Genomic DNA, 18,367 nt, shown 5'->3' with positions numbered 1-18,367 from the left:
GCTCGTTTCACCTGAAAATATGCTGACACCTACTGAAACTTCGAAAAAAGTCAAGTTATCGGAAAAAATTGCAGAAATCTTGAGATTTGGTAAGTTTTTTTCGCTATTGAGCTAAATTTACCAGAAAATTTTATCAAAACTTGGAATTTAAGAGGAAAATAGTATCAATTGATTGAACAATTTGCTGGCAGAGATAAAACTAGACCTGATAACATTTGATTTTTATTATGTAATTTCTACATGTTTTCTTTAGGTTCCCTTTTTCAGTTGATGCAGTAATTCTTTCACATAACTCAACGTAAAAACACCTTTTTGTTCTCCATTTTTATGTTTGCTTTTGAATGCTTGAACTAGCATCAAATTCTTCCTCATTTGAAAATTTTGAGAAAATTCCGGAAAAAAACTATGAGTAATAAGCAATTTGATACTTATTTTAGAAAAAAGGAAAGTAATTGATCCCAAAAATTGTAAATTTTCTTTAAAAATTACTGCAGCAACTGAAAAAGAGAACCTAAAGAAAACACGTACAGTTTACATAATAATAATCAAAACGTTCTAATTTTATCTCAAATATAGTCAGCAAGTCAGCAAAATATTTGTTAAATTGATATTTTGTTTCTAAATTCCCAGTTTTGACTAAATTTTCTTGCAAATTGACTTGAATAGCAAAAACATATATTAAGCAGAAACTAAGAAAAATATGTTTTAAAAGCAACAGAGAGATAATCATCAAGTATGAAGAAAATTTTGTTGAATTTCATTCAATATCTGATATACTTTAAAGAAAACTTTATACCATTTTTTTGTCAATTTTAGCAGTAAATCATTTAAATTTTCATCATTGGTGTGAAAATTTTAAAAACGTGAAAACCTTCTCAGAAGTTGTAATTGTTGTATAAAGTTGTGTTAATCATTGAGGAGGAGTTGATCCATGGAGTTTGATCTAGAAGTTTCCATGAAAATTGCTTTTATTGATCAAACGATTTGAAGTTCTTAGTTAAATTCTCGCTGAACGGAAGAATCTGCCACCGAGCATATTTCTTCTTCAAGATCAGTTTTATGCGTTCTGCTTATTCATCTGAACTCCCCGGACAAAGTTTTATCCTCCAGGTCTTGTTCCCGACCTTGAACACTTTCTTCTACACCTGACTCCCCGGACAAACTTTCTTGTCCCGGGTCTTGTTGATAAACTCGCCTGTTATCATCAACATCCTACTCCCCGGACAAATTTTCTTGACCCAGGTTTTCTTCAAGTTCTTTGCCTTTCTGGTCCTGATCCTCAAAGCTAACGGTTTTCCTTTGTGTCCTTTTCACTTGTTCCATTCGTTTGTATGATGTAATCTTCAGGACGATTTGGGGTACCGAGAAAACTAGTTGCTGAACTGTCGTCCTACAATCCCTTTCATTTTCCTTGTGTTGACGTCTTGATGGCTTAATCTTTACTTTCTCACTGACTGCTAGCGATGCCATGGCTGCTGCTCACTCGGGGTCATCTCTAGTCACTTCTCTCTAGAACAATTCACCCAGCATTCGCATCACTTGCGGAATGACCTGCAACGTTTTATCCAGCAGTGAGAGGCTGTTTATGTTCATACGAGAGAGTTCCTGTTGGACCAGGTTCGAACGTAGCAACAGACCCAAAAAACACCGGGTCCTTCTTTGATAAGATCTTTATTTCTGCTGCCTTTTTCACCGGTAATTCGGCGTGTCCTGGAATTGGATGTCCAGATTTGTCCAACCATCTTGTCAAGGGAAGCACCTCATAAGTTTTTTTGTTCAGAAACGAGAACCCTTCCTTGATTTCCGCCTGAATGGCTTGTTTCTGTTCTAGTCTTCCATAAAACTCAGTCTTCTTGCTGAGGCTGTCAGCATTCTGGTGTTTGTCGCACCTTCTGTGCTCGATTATCATGTGGTAGCCGTCTAATCTGACTATCCACCGACCAATATAGCTCTGGTCCATCGAGTACGTCTTCAACCAGGAAAAAGCTCTATGGTTCACGCGTAGCTTCAAGTCAACGCTCCCATATTTCATTTCAGCGTCACCATACAGTTTACTGTCATATGCAATGGGACGGAGAACTGTTCTCCCATTCCACTCCTGCTCCTGATTCAGTATACCTGAGATGGCTACTACTGATGCGTCTGTCTCAAGAACATACATGCCCTTCTCTGTAGGCTTGCCTAGCACTGGCGGTTCGCACAGTTCCCGCTGTATGTTCTCGAAGGCTGCTTGAGCTTCTTCGTTCCATTCGAATTTCTTTCCTTTGTTGCGCATCAGTTTTTGCATGGGGTACACCTTGTCTGCATATACTTTTATGAACTTAAGGTAATAATTGGCAAACCCCAGGAAGCTCATGATTTGTGTGTCCGTTCTGGGTGCCTTCCATGTCAACACAGCCTCTACTGCTTCCGGGTCTGGCCTTACACCATGCCTTTCGACCATTCTTCCCAGGTACTTGATTGAATCCCTAAGTATTTCACATTTCGATGGCTTGCATTTCAAGCCTGCTCTTTTCATCCAACCAAAGACCTCATCGCGTCGATCAATGCGGTCTGCCAAGGCGGGTATTGCTATGACCACGAAATCCACTTAACACATCACAAGATTCCTGTACTTCTTCGTTACTGTGGTCAAAGCCTGAGCCATCAGTCTTTGAAAGGTCGCCGTGGCTTTGCACAAGCCAAAGGGCATCCTCTTCCACTGGTACAAACCAATTCACAGGGTAAATCCGGTCTTTTCTCTGTCCTTCTTCCACAGAGGGATCTGCCAGAAGGCAGAACTCAAGTCCAGTGTGGTGAAGAACTTGGCGTCACCAAGTTTCGAGAGGCTCTTGTCTATTCGCAGTATGGGGTACGCATCTTTTATTGTCTCTGCGTTCATGTAACGATAGTCGCAACAAAACCTAGGCTGCCCCCTTTCTTTTTGTCCATGACAACCCCACAAGCCCAAGACGACATCGAGGGTTCTATCATGTCGTATTCGAGTAACATTTCTATTTCTGCCCGGCACGCTTCCGATTTATGAGACGTCATTCGTATTGCGCCTTCCCTATGAGGAATGGCGCCTTCCTCAAATTGTATTTCGTGTTCGACGAAGTTGCAACAACCAATATCCGTCTTATGTTTTGAAAATACGTCCGCGTTCCAATTTAAAACCGCCCTCAATGTTTCAAAATCTCCCTCACCTAATTTCCCTCTCAAGTATTCCATTTCCGGCAAAACCGGTTTGTCAGATTGTAGTTCGTATGACAGGGGGTATTCCGGTAAATTCGAGCAGCTCGACGAGCCGTCATCCGTTTCGGACTTCAATGAAAACAGTTTATTAATAGATTTAATTTCATCAATTCTTTTTAAAATTTTATCTTTATCAGCATGATTCGGGCAGTCTTTCACGTTTCATCTTTTCAAATTTGGTGTCTCCTCATAGTCGGTCTTCATCGGCAAAGCTTAACCAAGTTTCTTTCCCCGCTGGATCGAAACCGTGGTGTCCAGTGCGCTCAATAAGTTTCGTGTTACTGAAAAGTTTCGGCCTAAAATTACCGAGCTTTGGTTATTTGGGTTGGGTACCTGACAAACTTGTTTATCATCACTTAACGAGTTTAAATTTCTTATTCTAAAAACTGGTACTACAGCTTGTCCCGGCTGTAGTCTTACTTTTCTATCTAAAAAAACTGGCACCTTGTTTTCATCTGTTATTATTCCATTAATTGGGTCGCATAATTTACATCCGGTCGGGGTTTCTAATCCTTATTAGGCCGTTATTCAAGTCAATCATCGCATCGAAATTCCTGACGAAGTCACGGCCCAGGATGAATTGGTCGTAGTCGTCTAAGTTCTCTACCACCAGGAAGCTCATCCAAAGGGTCCGTCCTCCCATGTGAAGGAACATTATTGGTGTTCTTTCGGCTATGGTTTTCTTGCGGCCGCTAATCCGAGGTTCGTCGGAATTAGATTTTCCCTCGTGAAGCGCATTTCTTTCCCAAGTCTTTATCGGCATCACGCTTACCACTGATCCTGTATCCAGTAGTCCTGTTACTCCAATTTTCTTCCCATTGGTGTCTAGCAGATGTGGAGTCACCTCTGCTTCGCACCCTATGTGTACTGCATCTTGCTCCATCATGGCATCATGGCCGGTTCTACGGACCTTTCGTTCTTCATGACCCAAATAGATCTGCCCCATTTGGTCACTATCTGTTGTTACGTAGGTCCTAGTGTAGATACTGATCCCGTCAACGTTCAACATCACCTGATACGGTCCTTAGAATTCCACGTAGTGCCCATGGAGTTTCTTTGTTCGATGGCCACCCGTTGTCAACAACGCTCGCACAGCCTTTGACTAAGTTCGTGGCTCTTCCTGTCTCTGATAATCTGCATATGTATCTAAATGCATCATAATGAATTCTGAGGGTACACTTAGGTTCCTGATCAGCTGATGTCCCGCAACTGAAATTATTGACTGTATTCTCTTCCTTGTGGCACCATGCTGAAAGTCTGCTCAGAGATCACGTTTAGTTTCATGCTCAAACTGCTTGGTGTTTTCGTTTCTTAGCTTTTACTGAGTTTTCTCATTCTCTTGTTCGAGCTTCACTTTTTGTTCGATCTTCTTCGTCACCAGTTCCTGCTGGACTCTGTATGAGGCATCTCTTGCTGCTGCCTTATAGTCGATTTGGAAATCGTCTGCCGCAGTCACCGGTTCCGGTTTACGTATCTCTTCCGTTACTGCCTGCATCATCTTTGTTGCCAACTCTTGCTGTTTCTCCTTTCTGCGTACCTCCGCTTCACTCAACACGAGTGCCTTGCTGGCTTTCACACCCGATAAAGCTTCCTCATGCCCTAAATGCTTGATGTCCGCCACAGCATCCCAAAATTGTTAACAATCCGATTTAAAATGACCCTCCAAGTTACAAAAGAAACACCTTAGGCCGAATTTTGCAATTACTCCCCTCATGAAATCTTCATGATCGACCTCTGACGCATCTTCATCCTCGAGGCTAAAGTTTACCGCTTTCATACCCTGTTTGTAGGTTGGAAGTGCTGACACATGTTGGTCCGTCGAACTGCAATTTATACAGGAGCGTCTCTTGTCCATATCATCCCTCGGTTTGTACCAATTGTTCCTTTGGTTTGCTGGTCGGTTGTTAAAATTTCCATAATTGTTCTTGTAGTATCCAGATCTTGAAGGAGGTTTCAACAAAAGATACTCTTTTGACTTGAGTCTCCACTCTTCTGGTGTTGGCGCATTGGTTGAAAGTGGTGTGTAATGCGTCGCTACTATTGTTCGAAGCTCGTCATTCTTCACACCGTCGATGAATTTTGAGGCTACTGCTAGGTTCATCCTTCTGTTTGACTCATCTGGTTGGCTACGCCTTCTAAGCATCTCCAAATCATCTAAAAACTTGTCTATCCTCTCGTCTTCACGTTGCCTCCGTTTCTCGAAGCGCATCATCGCTTGGTGTCCTTGTACCCCTGAGCCAAAACGATTTAACAAGATTCCAAAGTTTTTATCAGCAGTTGTCTTTCAGTCAATTCCTCCTCTTCAAAATGCAGTTTCAACCTCTATCCAGTTATCAATACAACCATCAGATTTGTCTTTATAGCATCTTGGTTTCTTAAAAACCCTTCTGGACTTTTCACTGCGTTCACTGGTTCTAGGTAACCTCGTAAGGAATGTTTCCAAAGACCTGTTCAGAGGTTCAGAGGCTGTGGCCATCGATGTTTCGTCCCGTGAATGCCCCGCTTGTGCATCATTGCCCTCTGATACAGGCTCCCTCCCGTTCGAGTTGCTTGGATGACTTCTTCCTTGATACGCATGACTCCAGTTCACGGAATTACGTCTTCCAGTCGCATGTGTGTCTTGCGTCGGTCGTTCAGTCTGTTGCCAGTTGAACTTGCTCTGATGTTTGGTCCCCGTGGCCTTTTGTCCCCAGTGGCATAGCTGGATGAACGGCCCCTTCCTCTCGAGGATCCATATGTCCTTCTTCTATTGGGTTGTTCATTGAAGTTCACTCTCGGCTCCCTGCTGGGTTCCCCTGAGTTTGTTTCCCCATTATTCGATCCTCTCCTGTTTCCTAGGAGCCCATCCAACCTATCCATGATAGCCTGAGTTCGCCTCTCCATCGTCGCCTTTATCTTATTGTCAAGAGTCTTAAGAGTCTGCTCTTGTTGAATTCTCAACTTCTACACGTCATCTCTCAATCGTAACTCTCTTTGCTCAGCTTCCCTCGTCATTCGCGACATGATATTGGCCAAGTGTTCTACCTTTCTCTCCTTCAAGCGTTTTTTGCTTCTGCTAACTTCTTGTCTGTTGCGGTTGATCTCTTCCCGCAGGCTTTCTCGCTCGACGTGGACTGCCCTCTCCAGTTAACTCATTCTTAAGGACATCTGTTCATTTTGTTCTCCTATGCTGTTCACTATGATGGTCTAGGCTTCTTCGATTGATGCTCCGTAATCCACTAATGGCGTCACAAGTGATGGTGTCACCCTATCGGTTCCAGGCAGCTTGGTGCTGGTCGAGACTCGAGTCTTACTTCTCTGCCTCGACGTCTCTTCATAATCCGCTTCTCGATCTGCTGGTGGGTTACATGGACCCGTATTTCTGCTCTTCCCAGGTTGCACTTCCGAATTCGTCATGGTCACAAAATCTCCTGACTGGCTTGATCCTTTTTTGGTCTTGCTTATTGTCCTGATTACACCAAATCGGTCCGTAGAGCCAGTCTCTCCATTGGTGTATGCATCATTATCCTGAGTCGAACTATTGAGGCATATTTGAGGCTCGCAGACATATCGTTCGCCATCGTCCTCCTCCTGCTTCTGGCTTTCTGCTTCATCACCTGTACCTCTTCCCATGGTAAAGGGAAAAAAAGTTTCCCAAAGTGTTCTTCACTCTTTCTGAAAACGAGGAGGACGTTGAAGGTTTCCCCGTCACCCCATGCATTATAGTGTTGTCACTGGGCGATCTTGTAGTCTTCGAGTTTTCTGTAGAGATATCGGACAGTTCCGACATCTCTGCTCGGTCTGGTGTCCCGGTGGAAGCGGCAAAATCTTGGCCTTGTTCTCTCCCCAATCTTCTGTGTCCACTCCCCTCCGATACATGTCTCGCCCAAATCCCATCTATGGCAGGGTCCGGATGGACCTCTATTTCTAACATTGCCTTTTGTCCTTCTGAGGACTTTTACTCCTGGTTTCAACCATTCCGCCTGACTTCATTTTGTCGGCCCGGGTTCGATCGATCTTTTCCACAAAAGGGTCGTTCATTGCCTTTCTTTGTTTCTCTGGTATGAATTTCCTAGAGCTATCACTTAGTTTAGGTATCCTTGACTTGTCTAGACTCCTTTTTGTTTTATCACTTCATACTGCTTATAATTTCAATTCGATTGCAAACGTTCTTATTGTTTGACTACTGGTAATAATAACACAACACAAAAAATTCCAAAAATTTCACTTAAATAGTGACCACAAATCCTTGTATGTTATCACTGTACAGCGTTTATATAATTTATTCACAATGGTCGATAGCTGGTTGTAAGATATGAAACTAGCACAGTCTAATGATATCTATATATTTAAAAGATAGTGTACTGACTAACCAATCAAAAATAATTATTATAGATTTAAAACCAAAAACTATGCAAGATAAAAAAAAATTTCAAAAAAATATACGTGTTCCGTACTTTTGTCAGTCGCAATTCAATAGTCGAACTTGTATCGAAAGAAAGAGCTTTCCCTGTTCAGTGCCGCACTAATCAGACAAAACTTGAAGAGAGTAATTTTCTCAAGTGGGCGTCTATTGCACCCACCGAGTCCTGTGTTACCTATTTGCATTCGGATTTTCCGCGCAAGACCTACCAAAATCCTCCAGGCAATCTTTCTTCCAAAAAATTGATCTGGATTTTAATCCACACAATTCAGTGTCAAACTTCTTATTTCAATTAGACTTAGTGTCACGAATATCCGAGTTTAGACCCTGTTTTGTTTTACTCTGGTCTTTTTAAAAGGCAAGTTACCAGTGCAGTCACTGGTTTCTAGCCTGACTTCTAATTACCTAATATTCTTGACTATTTACTTTTCTTTTGTCTACTTATGTATTGACAAAGTCACTTCCTTCCTAATTGGCAAACTTAGGACCCTTCCGGATTGGCAAAATTAGGACGCTTCCGGTTTGGCAAAATTAGGACCCTTCCGCATTGGTGAAAATAGGACCCTTCCGGATTGGTAAAATTAGGACCCTTCCGGATTGGCAAAACTAGGACCCTTCCGGATTGGTAAAACTAGCACCCTTCCAGATTGGTGAAAGTAGGACCCTTCCGGATTGGTTAAAGTAGGACACTTCCGGTTTGATGAAAATAGGACCCTTCCGGACTGGTCAAAATAAGGCCCTTCCGGATTGGTGAAAATAGGAACCTTTCAGATTGGTGAAAGTAGGACCCTTCCAGATTGGTGAAAATAGGTCCCTTCCGGACTGGTTAAAATAGGACACTTCCGGTTTGATGGAAAAAGGACCCTTCCGGATTGGTGAAAATAGGGCCCTTCCGAATTGGTGCAAATAGGAACCTTCAGGGCTGGTGAAAATAGGACCCCTCCGGGTTTGTAATAATGGCTTTCCCGGGACTTTAAAAAATACACACGAGACCCATCCCGATACGGTCTCCGATCTATTATGCTACATGAATTAACTAGGATGGGTGTATTCCGGCCTTAGATCCCTCCGGATTGAAGCTAAGCTGCTTATTTGACAATTCCCCTCAACTGTGAAGGGTCTTTAACTAGCTTAGTCTCGACTCGACTATCGTTTTCTGCCTCTCTTAGCCCTCCCTTTTTGTCAACAACAGCGTAAAACTGCCCTATTCAGTCGTCACTACCCTTTAGTAGGGGTATAAGGGCTTTCCAAAAAATTTTTACAAAACGTGAAGGTTCTACCTTCACAAATTGGTAATTTTGCTAAAAACAATCTTAAACAAATTTTTACGCTTTTTTTCAAATAATTGAAGGCTTAATTAGTAAGTTTAACTAATTTCTGATCTTGTGGTACCAAGATTAACTGGATTTCTCCAGTAGTTCCAAAGTTATTAACCAAAACGTCTTTTTTCTAAGGTTCAAAAATTTTCTCACCTATAGGTTCCGACTTTTTTCGCAATTCTTATTGTTTTGACTTAAAAATATTGACCCGAGCTCAGAAAGCCTATACTTTTCTAGTTAAATGCAAAAAACCCGATCTTAAATGTTCCAGCAGGAAAATTTTGCCAAAAACAATGCGATCTGGACCCTTCCTGAATGATGAATCCACTAAATCAAACACGTTAAGGTCGAATTTCAATGTAGAAGGTTATCGGCAAACGGAGTTTAAAAGCTGTCGATTCACTAGTGAATGTTGTCCAGACAACAATTTTTACCGTCCTAACGCAAAAATTTCAAAAAATTTTCTTCTTTTGTAGCGTTTCGTTTTTTCAAAAATCAAGAAAATTCGATTTTCGGTGACCAATTGGTTCCAACCACTTCCGAACTAAAATTAACCAATTTCAATAATTATACTAGTACAGTAACTAACAAATTAAGCGCTTATATCTCAAAAATTGCGATTTGTGGGGTGATCAAAACATCACTATTTTGACCCTAGAAACCGGTCAGCTTTCTGTGTTTTTCACTGAAAAACGGCATAAAAGTATTAATATAGTCTTTATAAATAATAATATTAGTAATACTATACCCGTCCGGGTTTGTTTAATATCCGAATTAAGGTACTTAACTCGGATATTCGCAGTTCGGTGAAGGGTCACTACAGTGCAGCGCTGTCGAGCCCCCCACAGATTACTATCTTACTTTTTGTACCAAAAGGGATACAAAACTTGTTAACGATACCCAACAGTCGATTGTTGTCGTCGTTGAGCCCCTTCTTGCTGCTCCTTGCACTGCTTGCCGGATCAGTCTTCTCCCAAGACCCTTCCGAATTGAGCGCAAATCAGCTGACCCTTCGGATTGAGCGCAATTTATCATTAACGTGCTTAAATGCTCAAATAACCCTACAGTACAAGCCTCACAAACGGGCTACAAAATTGATCGTAACAATCCTGACTGATATAAATGCCTGTAACAACAATATATCTATCAACAACAAACGGGAGGGTCGGATCACATCTTGGCTGGGGGGATGATTTCTACTGATTTTTTACTTTTTTTATTGTTTTTGGTTTTTTTTCGGTTATTTTTATGTTTTTTGTTTTTCTTGGGTACTATACTACTTTTTGTTTGGTTTTATATATATCTTCAAGTGTTTTTGGTCACAAACCCCTCAGGGAACGACGGGACCGCGAATCCCCCCACCCTTCCTGGTTCGTGAATTTTCGGTCTTAACTAAGTTAAAAAGCTATTCACGGTAGTCCGGAAGGCTTCCGCATTCCGAACTACCCTTCCGCCCCGGCGGTTTAGGCCTATTAAGGGCGTTAATGTGAGCATCCGCTCGGCGCGGAGTGCTCGTTAACGGTTGTGCCGGTCGTGAAGTTAAAAAAGAATAACATATCGAGGGAAAATAAAGCTAGGTTTTAAATTGACTGGCGAGCGTCTAGACACAGCTCTACATGCTTTTCACCGTCTCTGCCAAAGCCAGTTCTTTTTGTGGTCTTTTTAACATCGGGTCGACAAAAAACGTCGGCTTCGATCAGAACGCTCTAATTAACTGAATTATGTGCAGAAATAGTCAGCTCATGGCTAGGTCTCAGTATCCCAGACCATGAGGTCACTCCTAAAAACAGGGCTACTGCTTATATTTTATATTACTTTTGATTTTGTTCAGTAGATAAAAATCATCATCTTCGTCGAAGATGGATCAACTCTTTCCCTAACTCTTAGCTTCTCATAATCTTAAAACGAATTTAGATGGTAATAATTCAATTCAAGATATAACCAGAAGCTAAAAATTCACAAAACAGAGATTTGCAGTTTTCTCCCGAGACCCTTCGGGATTCTGGGATCCCGGCAAATAATGCTCTTGTTTTTTCTAGGAGGGCTGGACAAGCCGTCCCACTACCCTCCTGATTCTATGGATTCGTGTTGTAACGATTATAGCGGCACAATCGTTACAACCCGGAATGATCTGAATTACGTTTTCTATTCCAATCTCGATCTGTCTCTCACAACTGTTGTTCACCGTTTTTCTCAACGAATTCTATTGTTCTGCTCTTCTTTAAAAATTTCAGTTGTCGCGAAAATTTGACATGGTCATGTGTTTTTCATTTTGAACGCACTATTAAAAATTAACATGTCAGTCCAAATTAATCAATCCGCGCTCGTCAAAAAATGGACGATAATCACCTTTATTGTGCCAAAGCTACCAATTTTCTCGCTCAGCTGCTATAATAAAAATTCCAATTCGATTTTTATTCTGATTTATTCTGGTCGAATGTCACATACTCCGCGGACAGCCCGGTCAATGTCCTCATTGAGTCTCATAGTCTTCATCAAAATGGTATAGTGCCATCGAACAGATCAAGGGTCAGGGACACTTTCTCATGTGTTTTTGTGCCTCATTCAGTCGGAGCCAATTCGGTTCAATTGCGACATGAGACTACAAACCGTGTTACAGCTTGAACGCTACTACCAAAATAACCCCACCCATCTAGAAACTAAAACGTCCTATGGTCAGGACTTTAAATACCTAAAACAAGCAAACGCCCAAAAAAACAGGGTCGGAAGCTCAAGAATACCGTTAGTTTTTATTGGACAGTGGACCGTTGATCCATTTCAGATGGATCAAACTAAAAGTCGCCTTATATCAACACAATTACTTTAAAAATTACTCGAGAAATTATATAAGTACTCACATAGTCACGCGACTCTGGAATTAGGTGAATGATAATACTAAAGCAACTCCAGAATTAGTTTGAAGTAAATAAGTTTAGCTCAAGAAGTTTTATCCCCTGGACCATTGGGCAGCTTCAGCTGTCCACCCTCCCAGTCAAGGTTCACTCTCGCCCAATCAATTAGATTTCTTTTTCTGAACTCTCGATTCTCTCTATCAGGAACAAGACAGCTCTACTCGTACTGAAGATTCTGGTAAAATTGCGAATAGCAATGTTACTCTTATGATTTCTGTCAATTTTCCAGCAATTATATTTCGAGTCATCTGATCTGTCTTATTTTGTATTTTCAGTTATCGCGAGAAACTTGAGCATCACAGGATCGATTCCATTTTTTGAAAAATTTCTTTTTATCCCAAAACAGGGCTTAACTTCCAATTATGACCGACTGACACACTCCCTATAGCTATCGCTCTGTAGTCTATTCTACTACTACGAGAACAGACACTTGCTCAAGGCTTCCGCAAAAATAATGGGAGTGGCCCATTATGGAAAGGACAAAAAGTATGGCCATTATGTATGGAACTGCCTTCGATTATGGCCATAATTTAGAAATGACGTAAACCCATTATGTAAAACAAATAGTGAGCGAGCAAGCGCGTTCACCTGCAAAACAAACAATGCGCGCACTTGTTGTATGGTTCGTATTGAGCCAGCGTGGTTTTGCTTTGTTCAAACCGAGTTTGTAAAGCATGTCTCCACATCACCTTGAGGCTACTCTTTTCTTAAAAGTCAATAAAGAGCTTTGGGATACTAAACTCGTTTCAAAACTTTTGTAAAATTGAATAATTTGTTTTGATTTTTCACTCAAAATTATGAAACGAAGAAAACCTCATAATGGCCATCATTTATTTTTTCTGAGGGATTATGGAAATAATGGAGGGAAAGAAGGATGACTATGGCATAATGTAGGGCTTTTAGCCTAATTGTTGTGATAAATTTATTAAATAGAATTGTTATGCTTGATGTTTGTGCCTGTTTGTGGTCTGGTGGTGCACCGCTGGACCTACTGAGCTCGGTTGAGATTGTTCCTTGTTTTTGATTTTTATAATTCGATTTTAAAATTAAAATTAATTTGTAAGTCTTTTATTTTTTTTATTTGCTGATTTGTAAAATTCCCACTAACCGCTTATCATGGGTTAGTTCAGTCCCCTAAAGTCCAGTCAAAATCCTTTTTTACCTTTATGCTGCGTCACGATGAGGAAAAACAACAAAGAGTGTACAAACAAAGATTGCTTAAAACCTTCAGGACTGATAAATTGGATTAGATGTGATTGTTGTTCTAGTTGGTATCATATCAGTTGTGTAACTATTTCTCTTAGCGACTCTAAGAGAAAACCCAATGGTTTCAGTGTTCTTTATGCGTTGATGTAAAATCTGTTAATAAAGCAACAATAGGTAATAATTTAGTGCTAGACAATTATGTTAATACAGCCATCTCAAATGTCCGAGTACTCAAGAGAGTACCAAAAGACTCGCGTGTTCCCTTGGCGCAAAGTCTGTCGGACAAAATAAATGACATCGTCTACAATGTAGAAGATGTTACAAAATGGCTAATTTTTAACGTCGTTCTTGTTTTTTTTTTGGAGCAACCGAAAAGAAGCGGACGCAAACATACCACAAGCATGAGCTCTTTGATAAATAAAAAAATTCGAGCAAATGACGTGTCACTTCCAAGACCCCATCCCCAAGTTTCAAGCCCGCCTCTGAGTGACCTCGAGCAGAGAATAAAGTCAACAAGTAGTAAGCTCGACGAAGGAAATGTAACGAGAGGAATAAGGCTTGCTGCTTTGGATGACAAAATTGCTCCTTTTTCAACTGATAACTATCAAAAATTGTTGTCTAAGCACCCTCAGCGAGCCAAATTTGCAGCTCCAAATCCAGAAAAGTTGGATAGTTTTTTCGTAACCGATTTTGACCTATACAAAGCGATAATGTCCTCTCCGAACAGATCAGCAGAAGGTCCCGATAAAATAGTTCCTCTTTTTAAAGATCTTGTTTGTAAGTCGAATAACAATTCAGAACTTACTTTTCTGAAATCGCTTACTAAGCTGATAAACCTCATACCCGAACCCCTGAGACCTTTCTTTTTTGGCGCAAAGCTTACCGCCCTCATAAAGATAGACCGACGGTTGAGACCGATTGCCATAGGCAACACGCTGAGACGTATCACGTCTAAATGCGCTGGAAGCAAGGCTCTCTCCGAGCGACAAAATTTTTTCGGAAACGTAAATGTAGGATGCGTTACCAAACGAGGGGCAGAAATAACGGCATACTCGTTTCGAAACCTAATTGAACGCGACGACAATCCAAAATGCAACTGCTCTTTTAAAACTAGATTTTAAAAATGCCTTTACTCTCTAAATCTTAAAAAACCATGCTGAATCAAGTTTATTCAAATCGCCCCGAATTGTACAATTACACCCATTGCGCGTATAGTAAACCTAGTTACCTTTTTTACGGAATCCCTGTCATAATGTCAGAAGTCGGAACTCAGCAAGGTGATCCTGAAACCCCACCCTTTTTCCGGAAACAATTCATACACTAGTCAAACAGTTGGAGTCGAAAATTAACATCTGCTATTTAGATGATGGGAACTTAGGCGACGATTATAAAGTAGTACTCCGGGACCTTAAAAACATTCTGAAATCGGAACAAGTTACGGCCTGCGCTTGAACACTGAGAAGTGCGAACCTTGTTTTTTGGGACCGACTACTAGTACACAGTATAATTCAATTTTAACACAATTTCGAAAAATATGCCCCAAAATAAAAATAAAAACAAAAGAAGAACTCCTCATTTTAGGATCTCCAATCGGCGAACTTTTCCGAAAAGAACTGCTCGACGAAAAAAGTAAGGAGCTTGAAAAAATCTCGGATGTCATTGACAAACTAAACGCCCATTGTGGTTTTTACCTCCTGAAAAATTTGCTTTAGCATGCCAAAATTCCTATATTTTTTGCGTACGAGCCCTTGTTTTTTTGCAGAATGATTTTTTGGAACGCTACTATAAATTACTAAGAAATTCGTTATGCAAGGTCACTAACGTGAAAATGGATCATAACCAATTTTTACAAGCAGTTTTCCCGGTAGCCAAAAGTGGCTTGGGCGTTTGCACCGCCCGTCTACTCGCTTTACCCGCTTTCTTAGCCTCAGCAGTAGGAGCAAAAGATGCCTTGAGCGAAAACTTTGGTTTGGAGCATGTGGATGGAACCTATGATGATACACCAAAACGGTGGTTTGAACTTGGAAAAAGTGAAATGGCTCCGGAAAATGAAATCCGAAAAAATTGGACGGAGCCAATTTTTGACAGCGAAATTGCAGACTTGATTTTACGACTCCAACCAACGAATGTAAAAAAAATTAACGCGTTCCAAGATAAATTTGGCTCCCAAAGGTTGAACGTTATCCCGTGAAAAAATTTAATGTCAAAACTGTCGAACCATCAACTCAGAATTGCGATCGGACGTCGATTAGGCTCAAAAATATGCGAACGGCATAAATGAGCGTGCGGAAAAGACGTTACCGAGGATGGTTGGCATGGTCTTTCTTGCCTCAAAAGTGCAGGGAGATTCTCTAGGCGTTCACACCTGAATGCCTCTATAAAGCAGAGTTTATCATCTACCCGCAATTCGTCTGTTTTAGAACCACAACACCTCTACAGGACCGATCAGAAGCGACCAGACGGTTTAACGCTTGTTCCATGGGCTGTTGGCAGGCAGCTCTTGTGGGATGTAACGGTAGTAGACTCCTTAGCTCCTTGTAGGATTAATGCCGGGTCTGTTTGTAATCCTGGTACGGCTGCCGCTGAAGCGGAAGAGCGAAAAATTGACAAGTATAAAGATCTTGTAATTGATGGATATCTTTTTCAACCGCTATCTTTTGAAATTCAGGGCGCGGCCGGCCCCAGCACAGAAATGTTTTTGAGCAAGCTTTGTAAGAACCTAAGAATATGCACTGAGGAACCCAGAGCAGGCAGCTTTTTAAAACAGAGAATCTCCCTGGCAATACAGCTTGCGAACGCCTCTTGCGTTTTCGGAACAATAAATGACAAAATAACTTTCGACGAAATTTTTTTATTTGTAACACTTGTATATTATATTATCTCGTGTCGAGTTGCGTGTTCTTATTGAAGAAACGTAACCCGTATTGATTTTTTTTGAAAAGGACTGAAACATTTGTGTAACATTGCCCTACTTCGCTCACATATGAGGTTAAAGAACAATAGGCCCTATAACCATTGGCTCAAGAGTCAGGGACACTATCTATTGTGTTTTTCTACCTCGATAGGTCGGAGCAAATTCGGTTCGCTTGCGACATGAGACTAAAAGTCCGTTACAGATTAAAGGCCACTACCAAATCCCCCCCACTCTAGAAATTAAGAACGTTCCCATACTCAGGTCTCAAAATACCCGAAATACGCGCACGCCGTTAAAAAAAAGGTCGGAACAATCCGTACAGTTACTTTTTATTAGACAGTGGAACTTTGATCCATTTCAGATGGATCAACCTAAAACTCTCCTTACCTCAACATAACAATCATAAAACACACTCAAGAAAAATAAATTGGGTACTCACATACCAGCACACTCGAAAATTAGAGGTAACTGAATTAGTAAGCAACTTGAGAATAATTGGGAGTTTAAGTTTGGTTCAGTAAGTTCTAATCGAACAAGTTTTATCTCAAGAATGGAGTTTTGGTTCTGGTCCATTGGAACACCTCGGTTGTCCACCTTTCCACCGATGGTTCACACTGGTCCAACAGAATTTCGATGTTCTTTATTTTCTGTATCAAGATAGGACAGCTCTACTCTCGTATTATTTAGATGTCGGAAATTGCGAATAGCAATTTCCCGCTGCTTAAATTGACCACTTTCCTGCGATTGTTATCCGGTCGTTTGATCTTGTATTTCTGAGATTTTCAGTCTTTGCGAGAAAACTGAGCATGACAGGCTCAATTCAAACTTTTGAAAAATTGAATTCTATCCCAAAATTACGTAGTTCGTATTCCTCAAGGTAAAACTTCCAAATATGACCGACTGGCACATATTCCCCGGACTCAAGATCGATATCCTCATCGCGTGGTGCCGCCTGCCAGTGAGTACCCAGAATACCGAGCGTTGCTCAAGAGACAGTGCCAGTGGTCATTTACAGAAGTTTGCAGCAGACTTAAATTTATCTACACCCCGAAATTCACAACCATATAAAATTGTCACACTATCGCTAAACTGCAATCAAAATTTTCATTTCATATACCTGCACCTTAAATCTCCGCTTTTGAAGCCTATGATTAAAATTTCTTTTGTCCTATCCAATCAGGAAATTGTCATGCAACATTTTGATTTATATAATAACTATAGCATATTAATAACAATACTTTGTTTCGTTAAAATTTCTTTTTCTTATCCTCGGATTTTATCCGAGTTCACACTCGAGCCCCTTCATTTCCCTCTCACGAATCAAGAAACCCACGTTGAGCTCATTGCTCACTTCGTATTCCTAGCCTTCGAAGTGCTAGGACACGATGAATTTGACACCGTGATCTGCCTTAGTAGCGCTTCCTCATCATCAGAGCTGATCACGATTTCTTCCCATGCTCCCAATTGTTCGAAGGATCGCATCCACTCCTTCTGCTCCTACAACCTCATTGCCTGATTCGGTAAATCTTCCATTTTTAATTCCCTGTTCAAGCAAAAAGAATTGTGCAGGCTCAAGCTAACGTTCTTGGCCAAGTCCTCCTCCAGTATGGATTCTCTTGCTTTGGTATTATCTCTAGACACCCTACCGACTCTTTTCCAACCTGCTGTGATCGCATTTCGATGGGTCAGCAGAGGTCTCTTGAAATATTCCGGACCTAGCTCCGCCAGGAACTGTCGATATTCTTTTTGGTATTTCTTCATGTGATCTTTCGTCGCTTGTACAACCAAGATGTTAACGTCGCTCGAAACCACGGAAAGAACCTGCCTGACTTCCATTGGTATGGCAAATACCTTGCATACAGTCTCAAACAACTCAGGTCTCCTGCTGCAATCTATAGCGTATATCGATTCCGCCGTTGTGATCGCATTTCGATGGGTCAGCAGAGGTCTCATGAAGGCTTCGGGACCTATCTCCGCCAGGAACTGTCGATATTCCTTTTGGTATTTCTTCATGTGATCTTTCGTCGCTATGTACAACCAAGATGTTAACGTCGCTCGAAACCACGGAAAGAACCTCATGCGGCTCCATTCGTGCCTGACTTCCATTGGTGTGGCGAAAACCTTGCATACATTCTCAAACAACTCAAGTCTCCTGCTGTAATCTATAGCGTATATCGATTCCGCCGTTGGTGTCTTCGACTCCCTATATTTCGTTACATTTTCCTCGATCCATCGTAACGCCAACATCGTACCTACTACCAAGATGGTCACCTTTTGTTGATGATCGGGTAACCCGATTGACAGAATTTCTTCTACATCCCACACTAAACAAAGGTTTGAATGCTCCGGGTACCACACTGTCTGTGCCAAGCAATGGCAT

The 18,367-nt window shown here is 41.2% G+C and overlaps 1 protein-coding gene across 1 annotated transcript in view; it reads left to right on the top strand.

The window, feature by feature from the left end:
• Positions 1–279, top strand: part of LOC134845906 (putative uncharacterized protein DDB_G0289263) — an 8,290-nt gene extending 8,011 nt beyond the window's left edge. Inside the window, exon 3 of the mRNA XM_063863033.1 lies at positions 254–279. Within this exon, the coding sequence (XP_063719103.1) occupies positions 254–279 (26 nt within the window). The remainder of the gene's footprint in view (positions 1–253) is intronic.
• Positions 280–18,367: the final 18,088 nt, after the last annotated feature.

This window comes from Symsagittifera roscoffensis, chromosome 5, assembly GCF_963678635.1.
Source record: "Symsagittifera roscoffensis chromosome 5, txSymRosc1.1, whole genome shotgun sequence".
Lineage (NCBI taxonomy): Eukaryota > Metazoa > Xenacoelomorpha > Acoela > Convolutidae > Symsagittifera > Symsagittifera roscoffensis.
Note: the sequence above shows the minus strand (reverse complement) of the source record. Positions and strands in the feature narration are given on the sequence as shown.